Genomic DNA, 17,864 nt, shown 5'->3' with positions numbered 1-17,864 from the left:
TCACACATCTGTTCTTGGGGGTTGGGGGGGGGCAATTCTCATTCAAACCACGGTACTAAATATTTATATATCCAGTGTGTATACATATATATGAACCAAATTGAGATCTGAGACCAAAGGCACAGGCAGTGTTAATTATTAGACTACATAAATATCCAAAACTTCTATACTTCAAAGGACACAGTAGAGTAAAAAGACACCCTACAGAATGGAAGAGAATATTGTCAGTCATGTACCTGATAATGTTAGTATTCAGAATATGTTATTTTTAAAATACAATTCAACAATTAAACAGCAAATGACTTGATTTTAAAATGGGCAAAGGACTTGACTAGACGTCTCTCCAAGTAAACAAATGGCCAACAAAAATGTGGAAAACTGTTAAATATCACTGATCACTGGGGAGATGAAAATTAAAATCATAGTGATGGATCTCCTCAGCTTATTATGATGGCTATGTGTATATGTAAAAACAATAACTGATAGAAGAAAGCAAATACTAGCATGGATTATGGGAACATCCAGTGTATATACATATACATGAACCAAATGGAGATCTGAGACATGGTTGATGAGAATATTGAAGTGTGAGGCTGCTAGAAAACAGTATGGCAGTTTCCCAAAATTTTAAAAATAGAACTGTTAGCTAACCCAGCAGTTCACTCCTAGGTATCAGAAAGCCTGGTATCAAAGAAGTATTTGTCCGCCCATTTTAATAGCAGTAGTATTGATAATAGCCCAAAGGCAAAGCAACCCAAATGTTTCTTGGTAGGTGAACAGATAAATAAAATTGCTATGCATATCCAGTGAGGTATTATTCAGTCTTAGGAAGGGAACTCTGCCACGTGCTACAACAGGGATGAGCTCTGAAGACATGTGAGTAAAATAGCATAATGCCAGGCGAATAGCGTTGGCCTTACACCAGCGCGCAGCTCAGCAGCCAGTCACTCGGTGCTCACTCTGTGACCACCCCTGTGAAACACTTGGGTGGGGAGAGTCACGGTGTGTGTGTGTGTGTGTGTGTGTGTGTGTGTGTGTGTGTGTGTGAAGTGTTGGTAGTGAGGGACTGAGTGGAGAAGAGGCTGAAAGCTGTTGGATGGGTATAGGATTTTAGTTTCACAAATAAAGACTCAGTGAGCGGTGAGGATAGCTGCACATACTGTTGGATTGTGCACTCACGCATTATCAAGTCGCTGGGTTCGATTCTGTGTGTAATCAGCCGTACTTCAGGCACTGGAAAGTACAGTCATCAAAAAGGACAATTTAATTAGAGGGATTCCGCGGTGAGCTTAAGTTGGCAGAATATTCAGTGAATTTGACAATAGAGCAGTAGAAATTACGCGGAGTAAAAAGAAAGACTGAAGGGAAATTAGCAGAGCCACTGAGAAATCCCGGCCACCCTGAAACACAGCAACAGTAACATCAGAAGTAGAAGAAAGGGAGCCCGGTTATTAAAGCACCTGCCTCGCAAACATGACATCCCTAATTCAGATCTCACATAAGAAGGCAGGTGTGGTGGCATGTGCCTGAATCCCAGTGATGGCACAGTGGGAGGGGCAGATGGACAGATCCCTGGAATTCATTGGCCAGCCAGCATCGCCTGCCTGGCGGAGTGCTAGAGCCGTGAGAACGAGCTGGCTGACATTGTCCTCCAACCCACACGTGCACAGCATGTGCACACCTGCATACAGACACAGAGCAGAGGGGCCGGAACCTTAAACGTGTTCAAAAGTAAGAAATGATCATTTAAAACAGTTTAACTTTTCACATTTGATAAAAAAAAACGCCGACCCATACATCCAAGAAGCTGGACAGACTCCATTTTGGGTAACACAAAGAGATCTATATCCAGGCATGTGACAGTCAAAAGACGGAAAGACAAGAGAGAAAATCCGGAAAGGGTCGGGAGAAAAGCAACCATCGCATACCGTGGAGCTTCAGTGAGGCTCCCTGGTCATGTTTTCAAGAACACTGAGGCCAGAAGGCAGGCAGCGAGGTGACGGGAAGGATCCATAGCCAGCAAGACTGTCCTTCAGAGTGGATAATGGCAAAAATAAGGTGTGCAAACAGTACAAACGGAGAGAATTCATCGCTGGCAGGCTTGCCTTCCAAGCAACAATGAAGTATTTCAGGCTGAGAAAGGGACCTTAGACAGTGATCTCCCTGCTCCTGCTTGGACAAATGCTCTGATACAGGCAATGATAAAACCCAAAATAATTACACATTTCTTTTTCTTTCCGTTGTGAACTTAGATAAGATGTCGTGGAAGCATTGCTTGCATCTGGTTACTAGTTTCATCAGAGCATCCTCCCTTGGTTCAAGTCAGCCAAGGGGAAGGGGAAGCCAGGGAGCTGGTTCTTAATCATACGTCAAGTGCCAGCATCCTCGAAAAGTGGAGAAATGGTCTTCAAAGAACTCTGACAAATTGTCTGACCCCTTTTATGTTCTCAGCCCTTGTGTTAGGTCCATGTTTCTTTGAAGGTGCTATCAAACAAGCCCTATGGCTCGTAATTTAGTAAGAAGATTTCTCTTTGGGGCACACTCTGCAGAAGAAATGACTCCTCCATCAAATGAGCAATACTACAAAATTGCTGTCTTGCTTAGGCTGTTTGCACTGCTAATTTGGCACATTATTAGTAACATTTGATGAAAATTCCAGACTTCTAAGGAAGTTCTTCTGAAACTTAGCCAGACTCTTTTTCCACACTAATGAGGAAGACACTGCCTGAATCCTTACCAAAAGTGCTTGTCCTCTCTTACTTGTCCTGCTACCTAGCAGACTGTGCTCAAGAATCTCAGGAATGGGCTGGAGAGATGGCTCAGTGGTTAAGAACACTGGCTGCTCTTCCAGAGGACCCTGGTTCAATTCCCAGCACCCTCTTCTGGCCTCTGTGGGCACTGGATGCACATGGTGCACAAACATACTGCAGATGAAATGCCCATACATGTAAAAAAATAATAAACCATTTATAAAGGGGAAAAAAATCTCAGGAGTGAGAGTAAGAAACAGGGAGCTATAAATTGAACATGAAAGATAATCATTTGTCAACTATTTACATTGCATCAAATTAGTAGAAAAAATATGCAGTTGTCTCAAGAATCGAAAGTGTCGTGTGTGTGTGTGTGTGTGTGTGTGTGTGTGTGTGTGTGTGTCTGTCTGTCTGTCTGTCTGTCTGTCTGTCTGTCTGTCCCTGTGTCTGTGTATCTCTGTCTGTGTGTCTGTGAGGGTACACACAGAGGCTAGAAGCAGAAGCTGAAAACCCGGGTACCCATGAGCTCTCCAGCATGGGTGCTGGGATCCAACATCAGTTTTCTGATAAAGCAGGAAGCTCTCTTACCCACGGATCCTTCCCCCGCAACAGCCCCAGAATCAAAACTGTGTAAGTACCATGAGTGTTTGTATTGAGCCCCCCAACCCATCAGAACAGAATTAGCAAACAAATATGTGAGAGCCAAGATATCTATTTATATACAAGGTTCCGTTTTAAACCGTAGCTGGGAGGATAGGACTTCCTTAATATAGCTCTTGGGCCCTGGCCAGTAGTCCAACACTTCAGGCACAGAATTAGAACGAGCCATCCTAGGCCTGACACTTGATAAAAGTTTCATAAGTGACTTATTTGCTCACGAAAATATTTTTTTTATATAAAACAGCCCAGGCCCGGGGGTTCCGTCTCTGGTACATACAGAAAGTGAGAAATGGGGAAATGCCGAGGACCCTTTTCTGTCTTCAAATGGGAGTGAATACATAAAGCGCTGCCGTTCTTGGCCTTTGCTTTCAAACGGCGCTGTACCTAAAATACCCTGCCACCGTGGCAATCAGTCTGTAAACCTCCACCGCACGTAATTCCGCATTTTCAGCAGGAGCTGGTTTCAGGGTCCACAGCATCCATTCAGCTGGAATTTTACCACCTGCTCGGCTGTAGTCCTTCTTAGATGTAAGATGGCTGCTTCCTTACGCTACAGTTTCCTCAGATTTGAATTGATGATGCATCTTCACTTGTAATAACTCTTATATAGATTCACTGAGTTATTCATTCAAAGTGAAAATACAAAATAAAAGCTTACTTATAATAACCCACCATGCGGTCATTCCAATTCCTGAACCTGTAAAAAAATAAAATGCCCACTACCCTTTCTTTTCCCCTTTTAAAACTAGTCTCCATGGGACTTACACAGTACCTGCTAAATTCTTTCTTCTTCAGCCATCTCACCTTAACTCCTTGACTTTTATCCCATTTTAATTATCATTGCTATTTATTCTTTTTATCCGTTAAAAACTATTTGGCTGGGCATGATGGCATGTGCCTTTAATCCCAGCACCAAGGAGGGCAGAGACCGCCCGTGGATCTGAGTTCAGAACCACCCTGGTCGACATAGTAAGACCTTATTTCAAAATACAAGTATATATAATTGTATATATTCAGAGAGAGAGAGAGAGAGAGAGAGAGAGAGAGAGAGAGAGAGAGAGAGAGAATGCTTTCCTAGAGAGGAAAAGTCCATGTAGGAAACATCTAAATAACAACAACAACAACAAAATTTATGAATTAGAAAGAAATTAAGATGCCAATAGAGAATCCTGTAAGAGAGAGAGAAGTTAATAAAGCAGGAATGGTGGGGGGGGGGCAGAGAAAGCCGGAGCCTCAGGCTCTGAAGTGGAAACTTTAGATGGAGCAAAAGTAAGTTGGTTCACATCCTGTAAAATCAGAGACCCTGCCTTGTCCTGCTTGGGAAAGGGTCAGAAATCTCCACCCACCTCATCCCACAAAACCATCTTGTGGTCCTCAGTTCTAGGCCAGACTGCCTCTTTCCAATCCTGTGGTCTCTGGTTGATGTAGAATTATAGAGTTGAACAAGCCTTGGAGGGATCAAGTAACTTGATAACTTCCAAGGACAAAGCCTTGGCAGCGGTCACTGTGGTCCAATCTTCCTTGCGCTCTCCTCACCCCCAGCTCTACCCCTTTCTTGGACCCCAGGGACCATCAGTGCCCCAGATGGAATTACTGTCACCAAGAAGGCCTGATGAGCGTCCGCCAGGAACTCAGCCCCATAGGCTCTTTGTGTTATTTCATTTGAGTTTCCCCTGCTGTAATGTTGACTCGGTACTAGGTAGCATGTTTAGGGACGTGCCATTTAAAGTAACCTCTCTTATGTCAGCATGTCTTCACGATGACAGAAGCTGGACTCCTAAGGTACCTTCTGAAGTCCTCGCAGGCTCTAGTGTCCTGAGATTCTCCAGCTCTTGGAGCCGGGACAGGAAGAAATGAGGAGTTAGAAGCTATTTCGTGTAAACATTAACCTCAAATACTTCAGTGAAAAACACCTGCAGAGTACTTGGCACAGGGAGAGCATTTTTATGCAGCCGAGCCTGGATGGCCCAAGCTCAGAAGAAGCACAAGGAAGGAGACACGAGGGATTTGAGAGAAGGAGGCCATGTAACAGTGTAGACAGATCCTGTAAAGTGGCACCTAGGAAGACTCCCAAGACCAGGGGGCCTCCCACCAAGTCCTCAGCCTCCAGAATGACAGGCACCCTTAAAAGTAAAGCACAAGTGCAGGAAGGAATCAAGATGTGTTTTATATCTTTTGTTATATGGACCTAGTATCAAGCTACCTTCTAAATGTTTATCTCTATACTCATAGACTAGTAGTATGTCTTTCTCTCTCTCTTTTTTTTTTTTTTTTTTTGTTTGTTTTGTTTTGTTTTTCGAGACAGGGTTTCTCTGTGTAGCTTTGCGCCTTTCCTGGGACTCACTTGGTAGCCCAGGCTGGCCTCGAACTCACAGAGATCCGCCTGGCTCTGCCTCCCAAGTGCTGGGATTAAAGGCGTGCGCCACCACCGCCCGGCAATGTCTTTCTCTCTTAATCCAAAAAGTTCCTTTGTATGCCAGATGGTAGTTAATTTGCAGCCAGTCAGAAGGCAGTGAGTGGGTCTCGGTGGATTGCTTACCCATAAATGGACCATCACATCACATCGCTTCCCCTCAGGGCTCAGGGAATATGGAGGAAGAGGGGACCGAAGGACTGTCAGAGCCTGAGGTTGGGGAGGACCAGGGCCACAGTGTCTTCTGAACAGGGCAGGATACTGTCCTCATTAACTAGCAGTGGCAGTGGCCGCCTGCACAAAGTCAAGTCAGTCGACATTCCATCATGGAGTGAGCAGGAATTCCATCACGTAGAGGGAAGCCCCCCAGTGCTAGCCAAAAAGCTATAGACAGCGCGTGGCTGGCTGCTGAGCATGGGGTGGGGGTCCTGAGTGTGGTCCTCGGTAGGGTGGCCATGCTCCATCGGATGGTCACACATCCCTGGAGATATGGGCCGCACAGCTAGGACACAGTGGGTTATAAAAACAAAAAGACACAAACTTGAAAGGGAACGGTTGTCGGTGGCAGATCTGGGAAGAGTTATAGGGAGGAGCAGAGGGTGAGCATGATCAAAATGCATTGTACACAGGTGAACTTCTGGAAAGATTAATACAAATGCAGTGCTCTTTTTTTTTTTTTTTTTTTTTTTTGTTTTTCGAGACAGGGTTTCTCTGTGTAGCTTTGTGCCTCTCCTGGAACTCACTTGGTAGCCCAGGCTGGCCTCGAACTCACAGAGATCCACCTGGCTCTGCCTCCCGAGTGCTGGGATTAAAGGCGTGCGCCACCACCGCCCGGCTAAGTGCTCTCTTTTTTAAAGCTCTTGGTCTGACCACCTCAATCCAAAAAATAAAAAATAAAAAAGTGCCATTTCTTTGGCCTCCCCGAACCATTTCTGTTTGGGATTCTGGGTGACGACATTGCCGAACTTTGTGCTGGACCACAGATGCACAGTGGGGTCTTCACAGAACTGATTGTAGAATTGATGTTGGCGTTGCCTATCAGAGTGCAGCATGTTCATTCTCAAACTCCGAAGTGACTTCCATGTAGCTCTTGGTATTAGGATTCACAGATTTAAAATAGCTTCCATCTGTAGTGCTGTGGGAATGCTTTCCTGCTAAATGGAAATGCTAATGAATTGGGACGGTACCTTTAGGATTCTTACAAGAGCACTGAAGACTTCCCTTCGTAGACAGGCCCATCTCTTTCCCCGTGGAGGATGTAGTGGTCTGAGTGATATACATAGCTCCAGGTGTTTGACCACTTGGTCCCCAGTGGATGATGTTGTCTGGGGAAGAAGTCAGTCATGGTGATGGGCTATCAGAGTTCAGAGCCTTACCTTATTTCCATTCTGCACTGGCTGCTGCATATTTATGATAAAAGATGTGATTTCTCAGTTTCCCGCTCCTCTGCTGTACCTTGATCTCCACCCCCAACACCAAATTAGACTCTCACCCCTCTGGAATCCTAAGTCCAAATAAACTCTTCCTTCATAAGTCACTTTTGGTCATGGCGTATTACCACAGCAAAGCCATTGATACAGGATAGAGCCATTGACTGGGGGGAAGTCCAGGCCTGACCCAGCGGCTGTCTCCTCGCTCTCCTGGGAATGGGGTTCATACAGTACTGTGTTAACACATCCTCTAAATAGTTTGTTTTCTCTTTGCCTCTTGATGCCATTGCTTCACATGGTCCTTGGTGGGTAAACTAGCTGTTTTTAATTTTGTGTTGTTGTGGTGGTATGTATGTATGTATGTATGCATGCATGTGTGTGTGTGTGTTTAGACAGGATCTCACTGTGTAGGCCTGGCTACCCTAGAACTTGCTATATAGACCAGGCTGGCCTTGAACTCACAAAGATACTTAGCCTCTGCCTCCTGAGTGCTAGGTTTAAAGGTGTGTACCACCGCGCCGCATGTTCCTTGGTTTTTGAGACAGGGTCTCTCACTGGAACATGAGCTCACCAACCAGACGTGGCTGGCTAGCCTCTGGAAGCCCCCCGTCTCTGCCCCCCAGTGCTGAGGTTATAAGCATGCGCCATCACGTCCCGCTTTTCACGCAGGGGCTGGGAATCAAAGCACAGGTCCTCATGTGCTGTCTCCCCACCCCTAACTGGCCACCTGTCTCCACGGAAGTAGCTCCTTTTCGTTACGTGGGAAGAACTGTCCTGTTTTTGTTTAACATAGAGGACTTGGGAGTGGGTAATCTCCAGTGTGGGAAGGAAGAACTGTCAAAAGTGCTTTCTACTTTGTGTGACCCGGATTGTATGGGGTTGGTTTTAATTCATATACAATAAAGCTCGTCACTTTTAAGTGCGCACTGTGAGTTCTGAAAAATGTACCGTGTGTAACTGCTCCCAGACTTAAGATGTAAACCAAATGTTTCCTGCGCAGACGAGTGTCATCTTGCCCTTCACCAAACACCCACCCCTTAAGATGAGTCGCCTGGGTTGTCTGGTCAGCACATGCTCTGCTCTGTAAGGAACTGCCGAACCGTCTACCTGTGTGGCTTTTGGCCTGGAACCATGCCCCAGCTGTTGGCTTTACCACGTTAAGTAGTTTTTCCCCCTTAGGGCCCTTTAGCTTTTCAGTGTTTTTTAGTATCTCTCTTTACTTCCTTTCACCCACCCTAACCCCAGGAAGTCCCTGCCCCTTACAGGGTGTGTGTCACACGTTAGCCAAAGAAGAGGCCATGGTTTGGAACTCTAAGAGGAGGGGTTTTCTAGAAGGATTTGGAATCCTCCTATAATCACGTGACTCCCACAGGGCTGGGGCAGGGTATGGAGAGGCACTGGATGAGAAAGATCTTGCTAGAAGGGTCTGATGTATCCGTATACTTTTTCCTTTGTCTTTAGTGAAGCCTGTTACTTTGCAAAATACTTGATGTTGTTAGATTTAGCTCCACGCTAATTTTGTGAGAGACACGAATATTATCATCATCACCCGCATTTTATAGAAGACCACACTGGCTTAGACTGTGCATGTGAGTCAGCCAAGGTCCACTGCATCACTAATGGAAGCGGGATTGGGTCTAAGTTTCCGAACTTGCTAATGCTAACAGTTGCCATGCTGTGGCTTCTGCCTCGCCTGTGATCAGCGGCCATGCACAGCCCTCCCTGTTGCCCAGCTAGTCACGGAGAGGACTTGTCAGGGTGGTGTAACCAGTAGCTAACTGGACAGGAATGGGGATGCAGTCCTGTGCTCTTTCCCATCTCCACACAGAGAGACAAATGTTCCCTTTTACAGCCCGGGAGAGAAAAGGAGTGGCAAGATGTCAGTAAACTGTCCCCTCCCTCCTCTGCCGATGTCAGCCTGGGGTGCCAGGTGCCATCTTTCATCCTCATCCCCGGGCTATTCATATTCTTGGCTCCCGCTGAGGAAACATTCCATCTTCCTGTTTCTGCTGCGTCCTTTTGTCTCTGTTCCCTGGGCCCCGAGTCTGGTCTTGCATTCAGCTTGATGATCCTGCCTTTTCTCCCTTCTCTCTCCTCTCTGCCTCCCGTTCTTGCTTTCTTCCCGAGTTCTGCTTCTATCAAAATCTCTCTTCAGGCTCCTCTGTCCCCCAGACTGCGTTGCCTGTCTGTAAATACGCTGTTTGAACGATGGTTTCAGGGGGTCAGGGGATGGAGTTGGTAAGGCACTAGCTGTACAAACGTGAGAATCTAAGTTCAGTCCCCAGCGCTGATTTGAAAAGCTGGGCAAGGAGGCGTACGTCTGTCACCCCAACACTGGGTGGGTGTGGAGGATGAGAAAGAAGATCCCCATGGGCTTGCTAGCCAGCCAGTCTAGCTCCAAGTTCAGTGAGTGACCCTGTCTCAAAAAAAATGGTAATGGGGCTGGAGAGATGGCCCCGTGGTTAATAGCATGGACTACTCTTCCAGAAGACCCGGGTTTGGTTCCCAGGACCCATGTAGTAGCTCACAACCTCTGTAACTCCTGTCCCAGTGTATCCAACGCCCTCTTCTGGCCTCTCTGGGTACCAGGCACACAAATGCTACACAGACAAAACACTCATACACATAAAATAAAAAATAATTATAATAAAAAGTTTTTTAATATGCCGGAAAGCCATTAAAGAAGACACCTCATGTCAACCTTTGACCTCTACAGGCACACATACAGACTTGTATACATAACACACACGCACACATGCACGCACGCACGCACGCACGCACGCACGCACGCGCCAAAGCTATCTCAGGGCTGTTCCAGTGGCATTCCATTCTTACCATGAGTGTGGACATATAAAAATACTGTCACAATTATACCATTACATTTTAAGGGTATTTTGGTTTGGTTTGGTTTAGACTTTTTAAATATTTATTTTAGATTTATTTATTGTATGTATGAGTGTCTTGCCTGCATGTATGTATATGCATCATGTGTGTGCCTTGTGCCCATGAAAGTCAAAAAAGGTCCTTAGATCCTCTGGAACTGGAGTTTTGGATGGCTGCAAGCCACTGCGTGGGTGCTGGGAATTGACCCACACAAGAGCAACAAGTACTGTTAACCACTACACCATCTCTCCATCCCCCGGGTTTGACTTTTCAAGACAGGTTGGCTATGTAGCCTATACAAATCTTGAACTTACTAAATAGCCCAAGATAGTCTCAAATTCATTGCCCTCCCACCTCAGCCCCCCCAAGCATTGGGTTACATGTGCCACCTTCCCCTGTCTGTTCCTGCCAAGCATTCTAAAGTGTAATGGGAATGTTTGCATGTGCCATTCAGGAATGATGTAACTAGAAACGCCTTATGACAAGGTCTGTGTATGGAGTGTTAAAAAGACACTTTCCTCTGCTGGGCTGTTCTGGGAAGAATAAGATGCCACACATGAATGTCTCATTGTATTTCATTCATTAGGAAAAGCTAGTCACTCTTGTATTTGGGGGTCTAAGTCGCCATTTGTGGCAGAGACAGCACATCACACCAGTGAAGAGGTGGGAACCTCTCTTCATCTCAAGTGTCAAAACACAAGGTTCCGTTTCAGCTGTCGGAGAAAGCGGGTCTTATAACTTTCGGGAGTAGATAGGATGTGTCTTGGGCTTCATAGAAAGGAAATTGGAAAATGGATTAAGGGTCCTCTACAGGGGAGCCTCTCTGTGAAGGAATGCTTCAACCAAGGGAACCATGACCTCTCCTGGAGAAATAAATGGTCAGAGAGCGTAGTAAACTGGATGGAAAGTGGGTGGCAGTGGACCGGTCCTTTGTAACTACAAATACCACATGATGGTACACACCTGTGACCCCAAGACTTGAGAGCTGGAGGCAAGAGGAGCAGAGGTTCAAGGTCATCTTTGGCTACTTAGTGAGTTTGAGGCCAACTTAGCAGGCATAAGAACATAACTCAAAAAAAGAGAACTGTTTAAAAATAACATATATATAATATATTAAAAAAATAAAAGTTGGCCTGGCGGTGGTGGTGGCACACACCTTTAATCTGAGCACTCAGGAGGCAGAGGCAGGTGAATCTCTGTGAGTTTGGGGCCAGCCTGGGCTACGGAGGACGTTCCAAGGCAGCCAGGGCTGCACAGAGAAACTCTGTCTCAGAAAAACCAAATAATAATAATAATAATAATAATAATAATAATAATAATATAAAATAAAATCTGGGTATGGTGGCTCATTCCTTAATCTCAGCATTCAAGACCAGTCAGATATACATAGTGAATTACAGGCCAACCAGAGCTACATAGTAAGATCCTGCCTCAAAAATAAATATATATGTAATACACACACACACACACACACACACACACACACACACACACACACACACACACAAATTACAAAAACCTCTAGTATTACTCCACAGCAGAGACCTTCTTACCCAGACTTCATTTTCCATAACTGTGTTTGGGGCCACAATTCCTCCACATTCCTGGTTTAAAATAGTTGTAAGGCTGTCCGAAAATAGCCTGAGAATGTTTGTTTTCACTTACATACATGCAGGCCAAGCACTCATACATATAAAAATCATTTTCAAAAAGATATCTCTTCCTCCATCTATCATTTTTATAAACTCCACTGTTGGCTCTTTTTATTAATTGCTTTTATAGCGTAGCTAAGCCTCTCCATTCCAATATTAAATGAATATTTACTTGTGTCTTTTCCTATTCTCTTCAGGGTTCAGTTTTTACTTTTACAACTCATTTGTTTAAGTGGGAGGTAGGGAATCTAGCTCTCTCTTTTTTTTAAGATTTTATTCTGTGTGTAGGTGTTTACCAGCATGTATATCTGTGCATGACATTTATGCAGTGCCCTTAAAGGCCAAAAAAAGGGGGGGGGATCAGATCCCTTGGGACTGGAGTTACAATTGTGAGGCAAGGTGTGGATGTTAAGGGTTGAACCTGAGTTTTCTGGAAGAGCAGACAGTGCTCTTGGTTGCTGAGCTGTCATTCCAGCCCCAGAGTCTAGCTTTTCCCCCTTCCAGAGAGCCAGTGTTGAGTTGTCCCCACATCATTTATTGAAGGAGTCAGTGTTTTCTCATCTTCAAAATTCTGCTTTCGTATCATCAATACCCTCATATATAATACGCCATCAGACCCCAACTGCTCTGAACTTGGGCATCTGTAGTTCTTGGAAGTTAACATTTGGCTTTCTGCATGGCATCATCTGGCTTGTCAAGGTCTCCGTTAAGAAGCATCACCTTCTTCTCCTGCGCTTCAGATTGTGGAGGTTTATTTTTAATTTGTGTGTATGTGTCTGCATGTAGGTTTGTGTAGTTGAGTGTAGTACCTGGGGAGTCCAGAAGAGGGCATCAGATCTTCCAGAGCTGGAGCTACAGGTCACCTGACCTGAGTGCTGGGAACCAAACTTGTGTACTCTGCTAGAGCAATATAGAGGCTTAACCAATGAGCAGTCTCTCCAGTCCGTTGTGTCTGTATATTTTGCTTTGTTTCACCTGAGCTTAATAAAAATAAATAATAGGAAAGGAAAAAATCCAAAGTGTTTACTTGTTTGTCCTTACAGATGCAAAGTGCTTTGAAGAGATAAAGAGAGAAATTTAGATTACCAGAGTGGCAATTCTTTCTCCTGAGCCCAGCACTTACTGGCCATGAGTACAGTGGTTAGGGCTGAACACAAAGGTGAAAAGTCATGTTAAAGGGATTGTCTGTAGTGGGCATAAGAAACCCGAGTAGGAAAGGGGATCTCTGGGCTGGAATTGGTGCCAAAGGTAACATAAAAAATGACTAAGCTCCCACCCAAGCAAAAGACACAGCATTAGGCATGTCACCAGCTGCCCCTTCTAATGTTCTTCTGTGTGCAGCCTATCCAGGAGAGCCTGTCCCCAGCCCCTCTCCTGTCACTGAAAACGAACCGCCCAACAAGGCAGAAGAAAAGGCCACTTGGCTGCTTTTCAGTCCAGTCCCTCTTAGCCCACCGCTGTGAAGGGAAGCCACGTTCTTTCCCTTAATCTGCCTCGGCTGTAACCCAGGGTCCCCGCGGTATGCTTCAGCACACAGTGGCATGTCATCAGTCTGCCCACATTCACGCTTGTCTCCTGAGAAGTTTGTTCTCCACGCCACGGCCAGAACGGTCTTTTAAAAAGTCCTCTCTTTGGGCTGACAAAATGGCTCAGCAGCAGCTAAAGTTACTTGTTTCCAAGTCTGGTGACTTCCGCGTGATCCCTAGGATCCACATAGTAGAGACTCTGGCTAGTTGTCCTCTGACCCTCTCGTGACCTTCTCTGGCATGTGTACTTACACATCACGCCTCCTAAAGGATGAATGAATGATGGAGGTGTGAATGAATGAATGGATGAATGAAGTGATAAGCTGGATTTTTTTTTTTTTTTAGGAGCAAGGGGGATGAATGAGGTCATAGAGGAAGGGCTGCTCTTCTCTGGGATCAGGATAGCATCCTGAGTGGTAACAACAGAGCAGATTCCTAAAGGGAAGGAGTGAGGAGGGAGCTGTGGGGCTGCCGGGCTGGGGAGGGGGTGGGTCATCAGGTACTGCATTAGTTACTTTCCAGTTTGCTGTGACAGAACACCACGACTGCACTTCATGGCTTATTAGAGGGTTAGCGTCCACAATGGTGACCCAAAGGCGTGGCAGCAGGGACAGCTGACAATTCACAAGACAGCAGCAAGCCTGGAATGGTGCCAGTCTTTTGAAACCTCAAAACCCACCCCAGTGGCACACCTCCTCCCACAAGGCCACACCTCCTAGTCCTTCCCAAACAGTGCCACCCACCGGGGACCAAGTCTTCAAACATGAGCCTCTAGGGGTCATTTTCATTCAAACCGCCACAGAGACCAAAGCCCTGGGGTTAGACTATGCTTTGTGATTTCAAGTAGTGACGAGCTAGAGTGGGGGGGGCGGCAGCTGGGGGCCACAGTGGTCAGGGGTGGGTGGTGACCAAGTGAAGTCTCTGGTCTTTCCTGGGAAGGATGAGAAGCGATGGATAGTGACCAGCCGGCCCCTGCCGGCTGCATTCTCTGTTTTCTCTGGCCCTCCTCTGAGGCCCCAGTAGTTTTTCCTTGTCACTGCAGGAGGAGTAACCTTGTTCTGGAGTTTGAGGACACATCATTCCCACGCGTGAATGTAAATGAGTTTCGCCCTGCAGTGTCACAAGTCAGATTATGTAACCGCTTTCCGAGGAGCTGGGCACATTACAAGCATTTAAAAAAATGATACAACTTTGATGTCTTATTTGCCTTATTTCATTATCTGTTACTCATTTGAGGAAACTGTTCTCTGAAAACAATGACCAAATATATTTTTTCAAACTGCATACAACGCTTCACCTAATATGGCAACCTGTCGATCTGTAGGTAGTAAACAATCTAGAAGCCAGCTTTTTTTTTTTTCTCCGAGACAGGGTTTCTCTGTGTAGCTTTGCGCCTTTCCTGGAACTCACTTGGTAGCCCAGGCTGGCCTTGAACTCACAGAGATCCGCCTGCTTCTGCCTCCTGAGTGCTGGGATTAAAGGCGTGCGCCGCCGCCCGGCTCAGCTTTGTATTTTATCTTTTATTTTTGGTTGGTTTGGAGGGGAGACTAATTATAATCTTCCTTGAATTGCTTTGTGGTCAGATCTGTCACGTGCAAAAGACAGATCCCATTAGCAGGCTTTTAAACACTTCTGAAAGAAGTTGCTGTTACAGGTACTCAATAGTAATTGATTTCTTTTGTTTTCCTTCTATAGGAAGAAAGATCACAGCTTTCCCAGACTGGGAGGAAAAATATGGAATGCGCGGTACCACTGACTGAACACAACCAAATGAACTGTACTGACCATAGTTCAGAAACCAGCAGTTAACAATTTCTTCAGACTTCAACATTGTCCAGCACTTTCCAGAGCAGACTCACTGTTTACAAGAACTCTTGGCCTCCCAAAGTTAGCAACCTCAAACTTGGTTGATTTAAAATATTTCTGCGAAAGAAAAGTACCCCAGAGCCCATTCTCCAAAATGGCCATGGATGGGTATCTGTGGATGGTCATTTTGGGTTTTATTATTGCTTTCATCCTGGCATTTTCTGTTGGTGCCAATGACGTTGCCAACTCGTTCGGAACCGCGGTGGGCTCTGGCGTGGTGACCTTGAGACAGGCATGCATTCTGGCTTCAATATTTGAAACCACTGGCTCTGTGCTATTGGGAGCGAAAGTGGGAGAGACTATACGGAAAGGCATCATTGACGTGAACCTCTACAATAACTCCGTGGAGACCCTCATGGCCGGGGAAGTGAGTGCAATGGTTGGTGAGTAGCTTTCTTCCCTGTGCCACTCATTTCCCTGGCTCCCCTGCCATTTCCATAAGTGGGTGGGGGGCGTCTGTGTGTCTGTGTTTTAACTCTTTTTTTTTTTTTTTTTTTTTTTGGTTTTTCGAGACAGGGTTTCTCTGTGTAGCCCAGGCTGGCCTCGAACTCACAGAGATCCGCCTGGCTCTGCCTCCCGAGTGCCGAGATTAAAGGCGTGCGCGCCGCAGCAGCCGCAGCAGCCGCAGCAGCAGCAGCAGCTGCCACCACCACCCGGCCTGTGTTTTAACTCTTTAGAAGCTGGTTTAGTGGTTGTGTTTATGATAAAATTTTCATTGCCTGTACTTTACAGTTTCTACAAGCAAGCATCCATTTTCTCAAACTTCTGACCATTTTAAGATATACTTGAGCCTCAAGATATACTTGTAGAATATTGCTTTATTGTTTCAGGGATATGTTAAAGTTACTAAAGAATATATATCATATATATAATATTTATACCTGCATATAAAGCAGTGACTGTGTTTTAAATTTTACCTATAACCAACCTTGAAAGTTGATTTATATTTTTTTTCTAAAGATTTTTCATTGTGTATGATGGAATGTTTCAAAAATGTAGATATCATAGAACAATATTATGGGGGGTTGAGTGTGTCTCTGGACTAGACAGACTGCTTGCCCAGCATGCCTGAGGCCCCAAGAGCAGCCCTGAGCACTAAAAAAACAACGGTAGTATATTTGGGGGCTGGTGATTTGGCTCAGCAGCAGGATCTGTCCTGAACATGCACAAGGCCCCAGCAATCTCCCGTACCAAGAAAAAACATTGATTAACGTAACTTTTGTGGTTTTTAGTTTACAATTTAACCTATAATTTCATTATAGCCAACTAAAGTTGAGATGTTTTCATTATTAAGGCAGTGTTTCTCAACCTGTGGGTCTTGACCCTTTGTAAGTCAAATGACCCTTTCACAGGGTTGCCTGAGACCATCAGAAAGCACAAATATTGACATTGCGATTTTATAACAGTGGCAAAATTAGTTGGGAAGTAGCAGTGGAAATAATTTTATGGTGTGTGTGTGGGGGGCAGGGGGGTCACCGCATCCTGAGGAACTGTATTAAAGGGTCGCAGTGTTAGGAGGGATGAGAACCACTGCATTAAGGTATTGTGAGGAAGAGCTGTTGAGACTGTAGGAGGAATCAAGAGAAACACCGACAGGTTCAGTCCCTGGTGGAGCCCCGCTCCCTCCCACAGAACCTTCTGCTGAGTCTGGAGGCTCGAAGAGGCCACCCGCGCCTGCGCACTGAGAACTCCCTGTAGCCGCCCCTGGAGGCGCTGGGCCGTCTGTCCCTGCTGCTGGCTTTACGGGCAGTGTAGCTCATCCAGATTCCACTTCTCCCACCCACGGCCTTTGGCTCCGTATTCAAAGAGGAAAGGATTTTTTTTTTTTTTTTTTTACCTCAACTAGAATTTGGGTTTACCGAGGCAATTTGAGGGTTTGTCTGAATAACACGATTGCTTGGGTTCCTCTCTTCTCCGGGTTTGTTCGGGGGTGGTGGTTGCTTCTGAAGTTTCCTTTCTGGTTTGTGGTTAGATGGATTTCAGAGCTCCGAGGGTTGGGAATGGGTACGACTTGCCTGGATTTTAAAAACTGAACGCCTTCCGAGTGGGAGCTGTGTGAATTTAAGATGACAGTGTCGCTGTTCCGGACCCAAGCCGGAGCTGAGTTTGTTGAGCATCATGAATCCTCCCGTCTCCGCTCTCCCTCCGTTTTTCTGTCCTTCCTAGCTTGCTGTGGTCTTTGCGACCTGAACTTCCCGAACAAATCGTCCTTGAGACCCTTCGCTTAGCTCCATAGAAAGTCTGCCTACTTCATCTGAGGTCACCAATGCTTCCAAAAACCTGAACACCGACAGGACAAACCATTTCTTCAAGCCACCACAGAAGTGCGCTAAGACGCCGTGCGGCGGCGGCGCACGCCTTTAATCCCAGCACTCGGGAGGCAGAGGCAGGCGGATCTCTGTGAATTCGAGGCCAACCTGGGCTACAGAGCGAGATCCAGGACAGGCTCCAAAGCTACACAGAGAAACCCTGTCTCGAAAAACAAAAACAAAAAAGAAGTGTACTAAGAGCTGTCAAGCCTCCTAACCCTTCGCTTCCTGTTCTCATTCAGCACCCTGCCCTCACTCATGCCCACCCCTCATCCTCATGTGACCCTGAGCTTTGTTTGCCTTTTACTTAACCTTCCAGACACCACTTAGTACCTCAAAGGATCCCGTCTCCCATTTCCCCCAAGTTTCTCTTGG

The 17,864-nt window shown here is 45.8% G+C and overlaps 1 protein-coding gene across 2 annotated transcripts in view; it reads left to right on the top strand.

Moving 5' to 3' along the window:
- Positions 1-17,864, top strand: part of Slc20a2 (solute carrier family 20 member 2) — a 102,731-nt gene that overhangs the window by 51,323 nt on the left and 33,544 nt on the right. For both annotated transcript variants that reach the window (XM_076553642.1, XM_006982998.4), the window contains exon 2: positions 15,010-15,563. In XM_076553642.1, the coding sequence (XP_076409757.1) occupies positions 15,275-15,563 (289 nt within the window). In that variant the 5' untranslated portion in view covers positions 15,010-15,274. The remainder of the gene's footprint in view (positions 1-15,009; positions 15,564-17,864) is intronic.

Source organism: Peromyscus maniculatus, chromosome 17 (assembly GCF_049852395.1).
Source record: "Peromyscus maniculatus bairdii isolate BWxNUB_F1_BW_parent chromosome 17, HU_Pman_BW_mat_3.1, whole genome shotgun sequence".
Classification (NCBI taxonomy): domain Eukaryota; kingdom Metazoa; phylum Chordata; class Mammalia; order Rodentia; family Cricetidae; genus Peromyscus; species Peromyscus maniculatus.
The sequence above is the reverse complement of the archived record's forward strand: the minus strand, read 5'-3'. Positions and strand labels throughout refer to the sequence as shown.